General features: G+C 41.7%; 1 protein-coding gene across 2 annotated transcripts in view; it reads right to left on the minus strand.

The window, feature by feature from the left end:
* Window positions 1–14,536, minus strand: part of necab2 (N-terminal EF-hand calcium binding protein 2) — a 196,551-nt gene that overhangs the window by 23,269 nt on the left and 158,746 nt on the right. For both annotated transcript variants that reach the window (XM_034205911.1, XM_034205910.1), the window contains one exon: window positions 735–847. In XM_034205911.1, coding sequence (XP_034061802.1) covers window positions 735–847 — 113 coding nt within the window. The remainder of the gene's footprint in view (window positions 1–734; window positions 848–14,536) is intronic.

Raw genomic sequence — 14,536 nt, forward strand, 5'->3', positions numbered from 1 at the left:
GTTTCCGGGTCGCTGCCGGAGGACCTGGGAGTCTGGGACGCGAAAATTATAGAAATGAGAAACGGCTAATTTCCCAGGACTCGCGCGCTCTTGACGCCGGGACGACCGGCTGCCCTCCCCGACAGGCGCACGGACGCGAGGGCCCGCTCATCACTGCGCGCACAAGTGCGACCGCAGTTTTATTTCATTTTGTGTTTTCTACAAGACTTAATTTAAATTCAAAGTACAAACTCCACAACGCAATAAAAGAAATGCAGGAGAGGCGGAACCTTGAGGTAATGCTAAGGGCATATGCAGAATATGACTGACTATGCATGCCGCATATTGAGTCTGGGATTTAGAGAAATCTCTTTGGATATTAGACTGTTGCACAGCATCCTGAGGCTCAGAGTAGGAGGCGCAGGAGTTTTATAAAAAGCACAGTATGTGTATATCAGGCTATAATACCGGTGCAATTGGGTAGACAGCATGGGGAATTACAGATGTTTTTAACTTTGAAAGGATAATGAAGAAAAGTCAACTCAAAGGTTCACTGAAAAGTTTTTGTGTGTGTGTAACCAAGGAATACTGACTCAATGCATGACCAGTGAGGGGAATATGTGAGGTAGCACGAAATAAAGTGAAAAACAGTAAGGTCCTGACTCCTGACACTGAAAATGGACCACAATAAATATTTACAGTGATAATGGTTATGGAGGCTGCACTCTGCACTTGTGAAATGTGTTGAGACTTACTGAAAGCAGTCTCTCTGAGTGGAGACGTTCTTCAGGTACTGCTTCAGAGCCTCGCAGAAGTCGCCCAGCTTCTTCTGGGTCACCACCATCTCCGTACGGATCAGCAGCAAGGACTGCAGAGGAAGAGGGACATGGAGGTCAATTCATGCTGACATTTCATTAGTATGAAGCCATTGTGTTTGTGACAAGCAGACCGATGTAAATACAAACATATATGAGGTTCTGTATGAAACAATTAAGATTCAGCTGACTTAATTATTGCCTTTTTTGTCTTTATTGGCTGACATTTGCTTTTTTTTTTTAAATGTTTAGGTTTTATTTAGTGTTTCTTTATTGTCTTTAGCTCAGGGGTCTCAAACACTTCGATCGCGAGCTACCAGTAGCGGTTCACAGACTGTGTTCAAAGAATCCGAGGACAATAAATGCACATCTTCCCATTTCAATTTAATCTAACACATAAGCCCTTTCTCATTTCCCAGTTTGCGCCTCCTCGGTTCCTTGCGTCTTAGTCTCGCCCACAGGAGATGCGAGTCGAGGAGGGGGAACCGAGGAGAGATAAGTGAAGCAACAGGCATTTGGGAAAATTTGAAATCCTCTCCTCGGAGTGGTCATTTTAAAAGCGACGTCCATTAATGATGACTGGAGGTACAGTGACATCATCTGTCCAATGGTTTGATAAACCGCTGTATTTGATCAACTCTGTCTGATTGGCATAACAGTGTTTATGACAACTTACAGTATCGCAGCGTCCACACGGCGGCGTGCGTGTCTGAAACTCGACCAACAACCAATCACATGAATCTCCCGCCCCGGACACACAAGCACACGGTTTCATTGGCTAGAGCTTGTACTGGCATATGTTTTGATTGGCTGACGTTTCCGTTGAAGCTTCAAAAGTTGAACATTGCTCAACTTTTGAAGCGAACAACGCGAGCAAAGTGAAGCGACGGAACCACAATGCAGTTCGGCAAAGTGTGACGTCACCCCATTCAAAGTGAATGGGCAGAAGCGTTGAAGCCTCAACGCATGCCGCCGTGTGGACGGGCCGTAAATATTTACTATAATTCCATTCACAATGTGGTATAATGAGACAATAACAGGCTACAGATTCGGACAGGGGCCGGTATGCTTTGACTGAGGGAGAAATATTTTTCATGACATGAACATGAACGGAGTTAATTATGGAATATCCTGTAGACATGCTAAATGACATCAATATAGGATTTCAGATTCAGTCTATTATCAAAGCATTAATAGATGCTTATAGAAGACGTAGTATAAAGTCCACAGATGGAGATGGCGTAGATCTTTGACCTGAAGATATTTGGTTTATATTCCCTGATGCAGTGTCACTCTCTGTCCTGCTAAATGTGGCTCCTCCCACTAATCAGGTGTGCTGTTCCCCACAGGTGTAAGGGGGCTTGGCCTGGGAATTAAAGTAAGAGGAAATTGATTGGAAGAGATTTGTCTGTTTGGAGACAGAGCCGGTAAGTTTGATTCCTTACTTGATGTTCTTTCTTCTTTTTGCCATGCATTGTTTTTAATGTATTGACTTTTTGATTGACATTAGGCTTATTACTTTTGACTATTAAGTCGCGTTAGGAAGACTTTTTTTATAGTTGGAAAATTCTTGTGGACTAGGAATTGGACATTTCCCCAGTTACTGTTGTATGTGCTTGTGTTAAAGGTGGGGTAGATAATTTTGGAGAAACCAGCTCGAGTGCGCTAGAATTTCAAAATACACAACCGGAAAAAAATCTGCCACTTCCTTACAGAGCCCCTCCTCCAACACACACGAACGAGATAAGTTTGTGCAGATGGAAGGATGACAGGCAGGTAGGCCATCCAGTTATTTTAGCCGGGCCGGCTCAAATGATTGGTCGTGCTTTTTACAGTACTACGGCTTCCACAGATGAAATTTTTTAATGGATTTGTGTCAAAGCACTTAAGATATTCATTGCCATCGGGATGTTAAGAGCATTCCATGGAATATAACAAAAAGTGTATCTCGAGCCGGTTTCTCAAACTTACCTACCCCACCTTTAAGGGCAGAGTTATCTCATAATAAATTGTCATTGATTTGCCACTAAAATAAAAAATAATTCCTGAATTGGGATTAATAAAGTACATCTTATTTTATCTTATCTTTTCCCTGGTTGGTTTGGTTGGTTTACTTCCAATATATAGGACCCAAATGGGTGGATCCAAAACTCTGTCCCTTATTTCAACTTTTGATACGTTATTTGCGTACCATCCGACACATGTATACACAAACTCGCTCGGATCTGTCATTAGCTCGCATGGTTTTTCATACCATTGCTACGCTGACGACACTCAATTCATTTGGTCTTTTCCACGTTCTGAAACCCACGCATCTCTGCTTGTCTAGCTGACATCTCTCAGTGGATGTCTGCTCACCATCGCTTTTTCTTGAAAAGATTGTCCCACTCTTGACCTAACAATCAACATCGGCCCCTCTGTTGTTTCTCCGACTCAGACTGCAAATAATCTGGGTGTGGCCCTAGATAATACACTGTCCTTCACTGCAAACATCCTTGCAACAACCCGCTGCTGCAGATACACTCTTTACAACATCAGGAGGATACGTCCCCTCCTGACCCAGAAAGCGACGCAGGTTCTGGCCCAGGCTCTCGTCATCTCACGCCTAGACTACTGCAACTCCCTCCTGGCTGGTCTACCTGCATGTGCCATCCGACCTCTGCAGCTCATCCAGAATGCAGCGGCTCGCCTGGTCTTCAACCTTCCTAAATTCTCCCACACCACTCCGCTCCTCCGCTCCTCCGCTCCCTTTACTGGCTTCCAGTAACTGCTAGAATCCACTTCAAAACAATGGTACTTGCGTACCATGCTGTGAATGGATCTGGCCCTTCCTACATCCAGGACATGGTTAAACCGTACACCCCAGCACGTGTACTCCACTCTGCATCAGCCAAACGGCTCACTGCACCCGCACTGCGAGGGGGACCCAAGTTCCCATCAGCAAAAACACGTGGGTTTGCTATCCTGGCTCCAAGATGGTGGAATGAGCTCCCCATTGAAATCAGGACAGCAGATAGCTTGCACATCTTCCGGCGCAGACTGAAAACTCATCTCTTTCGACTCCACTTCGAGTGGTTTAAAATGGTTAAAATGGTTTGGCTCTATGAAACCTGATGTACTTATATGATTCTGTTTTCTTCAACTTTGTATCTTCTTGGTCGAATGCACTTATTGTAAGTCGCTTTGGATAAAAGCGTCAGCTAAATGCAATGTAATAATGTAATGTATAAGTAGTTTTGCTGCCTTAAAAGGTTGTTGCTGGAAATTCGTAGTGGAACGCATGAAAAACAACTTTGCATAAAATGTTAGCATTCTGCCGTTAGTGAAGATCACTTTCTGTTGCTCTGGGTTCCACTGCAGCTTTATGATAGCATCTGCATCTACCAGGGGCTTGCAACTTCAAATCATTTTTTAATCTGAAGCTCAAGTGGTGCATCCCCTACAGCTACAAACAATTTGTCTAATGCTTCATTGAAACAGGAGGGCGTGGGGCAGGGTGTTCACAGTTGCTGTCTTGGCAGGTAAAAGCTAAAAATGCATTATCTCACACAGCCTATAGAAATGTTTTTACCCAGTGTCTAAGACTAAGAACATGAATCTTAACTCCCTTCCTATTGGCCTAGTATGTAACAGAAGCTTCAGCAAGTTAAAGTTGTGTGTAGCTGCATTTGTGTGTCTGTTGAATTAGTTAAACTGACAGTGTACATTTGTAGCCTTGAGGTTGATTTTCAATTATTTGTATAAATCCCATTTGTAACAAGAAAAACCAAATAAGTGCTGCTGCGCTGGTTCTGACCTGATAAGATTAGCTGCTTTCTTCAGCTTTTTATGTGCCTTTGTTACTGTAGCTCGATATAGTACAATTAAAAATTCATCCACTCTGACCTAGATAACTCCAGCAGTGTCTCACTGAGACTTCACAATACACATTCAGGCACATTCACATAGACACTCCAATATCACATACAAGTGATGTGTAAATAAAGGTTTCCATCTTCAGATAATTCTGATTAATTAATTTATAAAGAGCCAGAGTTTTCCTGCAGTTGACTTTTAAAGGTTATGACTTAAATACTTTCCCTTGACCTGCCATGTCTTCTTCTTCCCTGATAGTTATTTGCAACATTACCAGTAATGACTTGCGAGTCCTTGGGAGGCCTTCAGCTGTGAAATACCTTTGGAGTTTCAGGTTATTTTTTAAGTGATCAAGTGGGTTTTTTGAGTCTTATCAGTAGTCAATTGCAGAGTCCATCCAGAGTTCTGTATTCTTTACACTAAATAAGACATTTGGCTGCGAGTCATGATGACTCGCAGCCAAATGATGAGATGACTCAGTCATCTCTGAATATAATTAAGCCATGTTTTTTTTGTTGCATGGTAGGGCACAACTCTACTCAGCTTGGTGCGACTGTTTTAGTTTTCAATCAGAAACAGTTGTGAATAGGGGCCTGGTATCTTTTTTAGATATTGCAGAGACCGGAGTGGTTAGAAAGGTTTGTCAACCTCCCATCGTCAAGGGCAGTGCGTACTAGCCATCTATGTGTTTTGGACAATCAAAGAACTGCCAGTAGTCCAGGGCGGCTGACGGCTGGCACGTATTAATACATTTATTTTTCCATTAATTTAACATCATCCTTTGAGTTTCACACTCAGAGCGCACAGCGCTAATGCAAACATTTGGTACTTACTCGCCAAGTAATGATATATTCAAAAGTATTATGAGTTAGGATTAGGGCATTGTACACTGCTGCTGCAGACACTTGCAGTTCCATGACTAGTGCAAGGGGGTGCACATTTGCATTTTAGTTTTCAATGTACCAAAGCCCATGCACAGATCTAATGAGGATATGGCCGGCTGTGCGTATAAGATACTGCCCTCTGTGGCGAGGCACATCTCAGAGGCTGCAGATGTATCAATCTTGTTGCCCTTAAATGCTGAAGGAGTTTCAAGAAGTGAAGAAATGTGCAATGTATAAATCGTTAAAGCACACTGCATAACCAGCAACAACCGTATGAGTGCACGCAGGCACCCGTCATAGGTACTTAAACAAATAGCGCTAGACCCCGTGTTGGTTGGCGGGCTGGGTCAGAGCCCAGGGCTGTTTTCAGTCCCAGTTTTTTTAAATATATTAAACTACCGTAGATAACTGTAGAGGAAACTTCTGTGTAGCTATGAAGGGGGAGTCACCGACTCAGGAAGGAGACACGGGAAGAGCAGTAGCTTTGATGTCAAACACATGATGGTTTATTTGGAGTTAACGGCCGGAGGATTCACATCACAAGTCCAAGAGTCAGAGGTTCTGACTTCACGGTAGAGTTGCCACGTCAATTCTGAAGAACTCTACCCCAGACCCATGTATTTAGCTAGTTCAGAGAGCATCATCAACATGCTGCATAACAAGATAGAATGATAACACCTCTATCAGCTGACGCCAACAGGCAGGAACAGGGAGACAAAACACTGAGAGCACAGCAGCCAAGGTTACAGGTGCCTGTGCTCAGTCAGGACAGTTTGAACTGATACACTGGGTCAAAGTTATGGGCCTTGGAAAATATTTCCACAACAATAACTGCATTTAAAAAAAAGTTACTCTTTGCATATTTAAAAAATTGGCAGCTAGCAAACAACGGCGTACACAAAGCCTTAATATAATACATTCATCTGTTTGGTACCAAATGAAATAACTCAGACATTCTCCTGTTTTCAAGCTTTACTCGCCCACACTGTAAGTGTACAATCTGCTGTGAAAAACAGGGAAAAGCAAAGAAGACCTACATTGAGTTGAATTGATCCAAGTCATACTATGTGGTGGAAACACTGCTTTATCTCATGGCCAAGGGTTATCAAAAACTATTTGAATGAAACTGAGCCTTGTGGGACCTTATGAGGAAACACTACAGTTATCGACAGCAACTCCGAGTACTTCCTGTTTTAAAAGTCTACACAGCCCTAGAAATGCACGAAAAATCACTAACTGTTTTTTACCATGCTCACTATTTTCATAGCATTCTTCATTAAATATTTGTTAAGTATTCAACCACTTTTTCATCCATTCCCCAAATCCACTTCATACAGTTTTCAAGTCTTATCTTATTTTGTTCTGCTTTGTTTTTACCTCACATAATAACTCTTTCTACCCAACACTAATCCTCTGCTAACTCTTCTAGCAGTGCACCCACTCTACTCTCTCAAGAATAGAGATGTGATTCAATCCTATTTATCTGTATTGAAATCACCCTGTTGGCTGCTGTTTTTCCAACCCTGTCTGGTTCGGTTTTAATCTTCCACTCCTTGCCCTGAGTTATACTATGTAATCATTTTAAAAATACTGTCAGTGATTGCAGACACAGGAAATGTATCTTTTATCGGGACAGATATTATATATGCATATCAGATGATGCAGCTGATGTGTAACGGGAAATAACCTGCTGCAAAACACTGCAATATGAGTACTCTCTATATTAAGCAGAAATATAGAGAACACATGCAGGCTCTATGTATACAACACATCTGCATCCACTTGTGTGTAAGTGTGCCTATGTCTGTTTATTGGCATGTAAACACTGTTTATCTGCTGCAATTACCTTCAATTGATGTCATGAGGCATCCACATTACTGCAACATAACTGCCAGAATGAACACCTTGTTGTTCATCCATAAAGATGCATACATGTGTGTTTGTGATGTATGAGGCAATGAATGCATGGGCGTGAAGCACATAAAAGTGATAGAGCCTGACAGGCTTGGAAACGCTGTAAGACATGAACACACAGCTAATGAACAAAAGAGTCCAACCAACTCGATTAGAAACTCTACATTGCCCAGCAGCCTCCGTTAATCTAATCACTACCATCCGGCTTCCCTGACCGAATCTCTGCGATTACATGTGCTCCGCTCTGACACTGTGGCCCCGCAGAGGTGATAAATCAGGACCCTCTAACTCTGTTTAAACCGCACCGAAAACCTCTGCTTTAATGGTCAGCATCAAAGGTACATCCATGAAGATAGCATACGTGACCTTTTCTTACATCACAGTCCTTTTTATCTGCACTGAACTCCAGAAATTGACGCTAACAAACCAGGGAAACATCATCATCATTACCGTCCTGTTTGACAGAATTGAGAATACTTAGCAGCTGGAAAGAAAACCCAAAGACGACTAAAAAAAAAGCTACAATTTGAGTTAAACAGATTGCAAATAAGCTCCTAATCTAACCTTTTTTAATTTGTTTTTAATTTAGCCTTTATTTATACAGGTGTAAAATCTCATTGAGACACAAGGTCTCATTTTCAAGAGAGACCTGTTCAGTGGTAACACTACCACACAAAGTTACAGACAGACAGGACACTAAACACAGAGGCAACACTAAAATACAACATCGTAAAAAATTAGTCATTGAAATCCATATACAGTAGTAGTAGTAGTAGTAGTAGTAGTAGAACCTTTATTTATCCAGGAAAATCAATTAAGAACAAATTCTTATTTACAATGATGACCTGACAGGAGGCAAAGGCTTCCTGAGGGGATGGGGTTTGGGAGGAAAAATAAATAAAAAGACAGACTCCGGGCACTACAGATAAGAGTCAGATATAGCAGGTGCAAACACCCACAGATGATTTCTCCAGCTTTTTTAAAATTCCAAGAGTTAGACGACATCATTGACATCATTCTCATGTGTATGAAAATTAGAAGATGGAGAAAAGAGATGTCATGTTAGCATAACATTTCAAATAGAAAAAGGAAGCCTGGCTTCTTGTCCTACCACATGTTTATTAGAGCTTTAGAGGTGCTAGTAGATGGATTTAGTTACCTTTGGACAGAGCCAAGACAGCTGTTTTCCAGCTTCAAGGTAAGCTAACCATCTGCTTGCTAAGCTAACCTTTATCGTCTCCTGCGTCTAAGCTTGGATAAAATATCAAACCCATGATAAGTTCGCTTTTTGTAAAATTATGATTTAGTCAAATGTAATTTGACTAAATATTCTCATCAGACACCGGCGCACTTCCTGGGGGCTTGGAGGATACACCAAGCCCCCAGGAAGTGCGCCGGAGTCTGATGAGACTATTCGTTGTGGCCAAACGGCGGTACTACACTTCCTTTAGGTTGCTGGGCCCGGAAACACTTTTTCCCATTGACTTACATTGGGAAAGAGTGGTCTGTAAATCGTTGGATAATTTTTTTTAAACTAAATAAACTACCCAGTATGAACACTTGTATAGCCCTTATTAAAAACATTCGTTCCTCAAGTTGTAAAAATGTGCTGATAACGTTATTCTGAGAGTTATTTCCCTCTGCATTATGAACGCGCATCTAACCCACGGGACCGCGCTGCCCGGCACGTTCATGTTCCGTGTTCAGCACTACATGCGTTTATCTTTACCCATGGATGCACCATAACAACGGACCCATATCGCCTTACTGCCAGCCCACGGAGCTGTAATAATGGATATATTGCACATGTTTGCTGTAATTCATCATTTGTAAAATATTATACTACATGGGCTGTATGATGTAAATCTTGTACCGTAAATGTTGTATTAAATAAAGTTAATATTAACGACGTAGATTAACGTCCCTGTAGCTTATTATTGCACTAAGAAGCTTATTGCACTGTATATATATATATACAGTGCAATAATTCTTTCATGCTAAATGAAGCTCTGTTGCTTGGATATCACTAGATCCTGTTACAGCGTAATATAAGTACATAACGATTGATGTGAACATTAGCATAATTACTAGCTAGCCGCTAGCTGCTAACTGCCACCTCGTTAATATCAAATCCATCATAATAACAATCCATTACCATGCTGTCATGAACGCACGGTGCTATTACGTGTACGCAAATTGACGTGCTTGATGTGAACGAGCATTTTGGTTAAAGTTGCGCATGCTCTATGAGTGCACATACGGGTACTTCTCAGGCATGCCGGGTAATCTGTGACGTTTCACTCTCTCAAAAGTGAGAGGGGTCTGCCTGCAGACCTCCACTGTCAGGACAGTTCCGGTGCAGACCTCCACTGTCAGAGATGGGTCTGGCTGCAGACCGCAGCAAGGAGGCGGATCATATAGGGGCGGATCGTATAGGGGCGTTTCCTAACTTTTTTTATCCAATAGAATAATGACACTCAGCAGAAATACATACTGTAGGTGGCAGTAATGCAATTTAAGGGATTCCAGCTGCTTTTATAAATCCTTGCAGAATAAGTCATTCGTTCTTTCACGATGGCCGAACAACAAGTTGAAACAGCGGTAATAGTATTTTCCAGAGATGCATGTTTATATTTATTGTAATGTCATTTTTCTTAACACACAATTGTCACGTTATCAAAGTACAACATCGACTGTCCAACCTCGTTAAGCGTTAATAAAGTAAATAATAGTTGTATGTGGTAAAAATGTTTGTGGTATTAAATGCTAACTTAGCATGATGCTATAAACACGTTGGCCTATAGTCCCGTTTGCAACCAGGCCTACTCTACTGTTGTAATAACGTTAAGCTTAGATAGGTCAATAGATTATCAGGCTCGGTAACAATACTGATTTGTGTTACCAAAGCTGATCATCTAATTGAACTAAGGTTAGCGTATATGCTGTGATGCTAACCAGCACTTAGCATGATGCTAGTGTACTGTTGTATTATCTTGGAAATATAAGTAGGCCTGCCCTACATACTGTAACTTAATCAAATAATATGGTATGGATTTGGATCGACAACATGGCTAGCTTGGTTGGTTGAATTGAGTAATAAGATGTGCGGTACTGATTACTGAACAATCCTGATATCATTAGAAAGCTAGGAATAGCTAAGAGAGGCTGTCAAGCTTTGGGAGGAAAAACCTGACGAATGTGACGAGGATGAGATGGAGGCAATCTTGGAGCCATTCAAGTTTAGGTTTGAACATATGGAAGACATGTGGACCTTCTTAAACGAGATCAGAGAAAAAAGAGGGTATCTGGCATTCTGCGAATGCATTTCTGTTGTTTGAATAAAGGGCAACAGAAAGTTGGAACACTTTGTCAGTTTTTGTGTGTTTTGCTTTGTTTTGTTTTTCAATGAAGCATTTGATAATTCACCTTGATTATACCATGAACACCACAGAGAAATGTTGGTTTACTTTAAGATAAGCCTTTTATTGTCTCCCGCATCACACCACAAGGGCAATTTAGGAGTCCATCAAGGGGATCTAGCAGAAAAAATAACTACCAAATATGAAAATAATTGACATTTTAATACACAATGGAATCTAAAATGGTTATAATTTCTAGCAAATTGTTTAATATGCAGATTCTTAATCCAATAGTGCAGTAAAGGGAGAAATAAAGTATGTAGGAGTGAAGTGAAACAGTCTATTGTAATAGCAAACAGTAATTAGACTATAGAGCTGTAAGTAACATAATTATACATAACATTTTCAGGCTTATGACATAAATAAGAGGCTAATAATTTTAAGAAAAATAAATATGGTTTTAACTAACTTCTACTGCCCTCTTAAGTGGTGTCATGCTGACATAGTTAAAATATGTATCATACAAGTAGACAAATCATCTTGTTATATCAAATACCCACAGCTGTCGGTTAATCATATCATCTGTAGTATCGTCTTTATTTTATGTTATTATTCAAAGATAAATAAGGAAGTGTGTGTTATATGGCAGAGGTTTCAGCTCCGATTATTACATCAAAGAGGCTTAATGTTTTCTATTATTTGTATTTCACTATAGCTATGTGGACGGTGTCAAGGTCTTATTTTGACCGAATTAATCAGTAGTGGGTGTAACTAAAATACAAGATGTCGTCTTGTATTTTACAAGATATATATAAATATATACGATTTTATTTCGTATTTGCGTGCATTTCCTGTTTCGGAACTGATATTAACTACAATACAAGGTGTCCATATATATATATATATATATATATATATATATATATATATATATATATATATATATATATATATATATATACCGTATATACCGTATATATATATATATATACCGTATATACCGTATATATATATATATGCGGCGGAGGTGGGGAGGTTCCAGCTGGGAACCTCCACCCCGCTGCGGGACCCGTGGGACCCCTGGACGGTGCGTCTTGGTCACGCTTCATATCGGCCGGCCCGGGAAGGAAGAGACACGCAGAGTGGGGGAAGTCCCCCACCCCTATGCAGCAAACCCTCCCGGCCATCAGAGTCGAACCCGCAGTTCGGAGGAACCGACCGCCAGAGCACCGGCACTAGGCCGGGCCGGCGCGGAGGCCCTCCGACAGTGGGTCGCGTTTGCCATTCGATCAGTGAGGGGAGAAAAATGCAACAAAAATGGTCAAAATCCGTTAATATATGGATGAGGGGGGGGGCGGGCTGGACACAGGCCGTGGGGGGACACCCGAGACCGGGCAATGTCCCCGGTAGAAACCGGGTGAAATAGCCCAAAAAATAATAAAACCGGGGAAAATAGGGGGGAAAGTGAAAAAAAGTGTCCGAAAATAGGCACTCGTGAGGCGGGCAGAGTCCCCTGTCAACTCCCGTTACATTCCTCCATGGTGTCTTTTGAGTTTATATATACAGTCAATGCTTTTGAGCGAAAAACTTTTACGAGAACCAGGCTGGGGGGTCAAAAGGGCTTGACCAAGGCCGACCCAAAGTGCACGGTGGGCGGACTCATCACCTCCGTGATGAGTCTCCATTGTGATTCGGTGGGCGGGAAAAAAAAACGTGTTCGTCAGAATCGTCACTTCCTGTACTGACAGTGGAGGTGTTCTGAGAGTGGAGGTCTGCACCGGAACTGTCCTGACAGTGGAGGTCTGCAGGCAGGCTCCAAGCCCCCAGGAAGTGCGCCGGACTCAGATGAAAATATTCGTGCTGGCCAAACGGCGGTACTACACTTCCGTTTGGTTGCCAGGCCCGGAAACACTTACACTTGACTTACATGGGGAAAGAGTGGTCTGTAACTCGTTGGATAATTTTTTTTAAACTAAATAAACTACCCAGTATGAACACTGATAATGTTATTCTGAGAGTTATTTCCCTCTGCATTATGAACGCGCATCTAACCCACGGGACCGCGCCGCCCGGCACGTTCATGTTACGTGTCCCGACCAATCAGAGCACACTGTGCTCACAGGGAGGGTGGGGGCTGAAGCTATTGGAGCTACAACGAGCCGTTAAAGGCAGAGAGTGAAATTCAGTGAATACACGTAGTTTACAGAGATGCTGTATGAGAAACCAATGTGAGTTGCGTTTATCTTTACCCATGGATGCACAATAAGAACGGATCCATATCGTCTTACTGCCATCCCACGGAGCTGTAATAATGGATATATTGCACATGTTTGCTGTAATTCATTATCATACTACATGGGCTGTATGATTAAATCTTGTACCGTAAATGTTGTATTAAATAAAGTTAATATTACCGACATTATTAACGTCCCTGTAGCTTCGTATTGCACTAAGAAGCTTATTGCACTGTATATAAATATATATATATACAGTGCAATAATTATTTCATGCTAAATGAAGCTCTGTTGGATATCACTAGATCCTGTTACAGCGTAATATAAGTACTAGGGCCGGGACTAAATTAAAAAAATTAATCTAATTAATTAGAGGCTTTGTAATTAATTAATCGAAATTAATCGCATTTTTAATCACATGTAAATATTTGACCTGAGAACAGTGAGAAGCAATTTTTTTCACATGGATTTTAGTATACCATTAGGCGCATTCACACCGCAGTACTTTTCCCACAAAGGTTCATGAGAATTTAGTTCATGAGAACTCTTTGAACCTGGGGATGGATTAGGCAAATGAAGCCGCTGACGTCACTTCTTCTTCTTCTTCTGCTTTGGGTTTACTGGCAGGCCGCAAACCACTTCGGCGTATACTGCCGCCCAAAGTCCCCGGCTGGAAGTCCCCGGAGTTGGGGACTGGCTTCAGTAGAAGCTGCTGGGAGTCCCAGCAGCCTTCCGAGTAAATCGCCAGAACGCCGACACCTCCTCATCTCCACCGCTCCCATGTTTTATTTTGTGTTGCCATAAGTTAGTCTCTCTGCGTTTCTGCGCTGGGCTAATGCTAATAATGCTAATGCGAGGATAATAAAATAGCGGCTTCACAAAACTTTTTGGGAGTTTTACGGGGCGTGGTTTGCAATCCGCCCAGCCAATCAGAAATATAGCTCTTTTCTCACAAGAGAGCCGTACGAAAGTCCCTGCTCTCTAGCAGCTCTCTGCTCTCTAGCAGGGACTTTCGTGGGGGTAAAAAGGTTCTCATGAACTAATTTAGTACCGTGCTCTTTTTGGTGTGAACGCGATAAAAGAGGCTAACGTCCACGCTAGCTGCTATATGTTTTGCATTGAGGTGATACTTGAGGCTTGATGTGCTGCGGTGATATGCGAATTCCTTTTTGCATAATTTGCACACAACCGTGCTCTTATCGACGCTTCCATCCGTCCGTTTTTTAAAACAACATTTCCCACTGTTGTTCACTGTGGTTTGTTGTTGTCTGAAGTCATGAACGTTAGTTGGTGCTCCAGTATAATCGGTACGCCTGAAACTCATCCAGTGAGAAACGTTCCGCGGTGCAAAAATAAGTGCGATTAAAATGCGTTACATTTTTTAACGCGTTAATTTTTGTGTGATTAATTAATCTTAATTAACGCGTTAAAGTCCCGGCCCTAATAAGTACATAATGATTGATGTGTACATTAGCATCATTACTAGCTAGCCGCTA

This window comes from Gymnodraco acuticeps, unplaced genomic scaffold (genome assembly GCF_902827175.1).
Source record: "Gymnodraco acuticeps unplaced genomic scaffold, fGymAcu1.1, whole genome shotgun sequence".
Lineage (NCBI taxonomy): Eukaryota > Metazoa > Chordata > Actinopteri > Perciformes > Bathydraconidae > Gymnodraco > Gymnodraco acuticeps.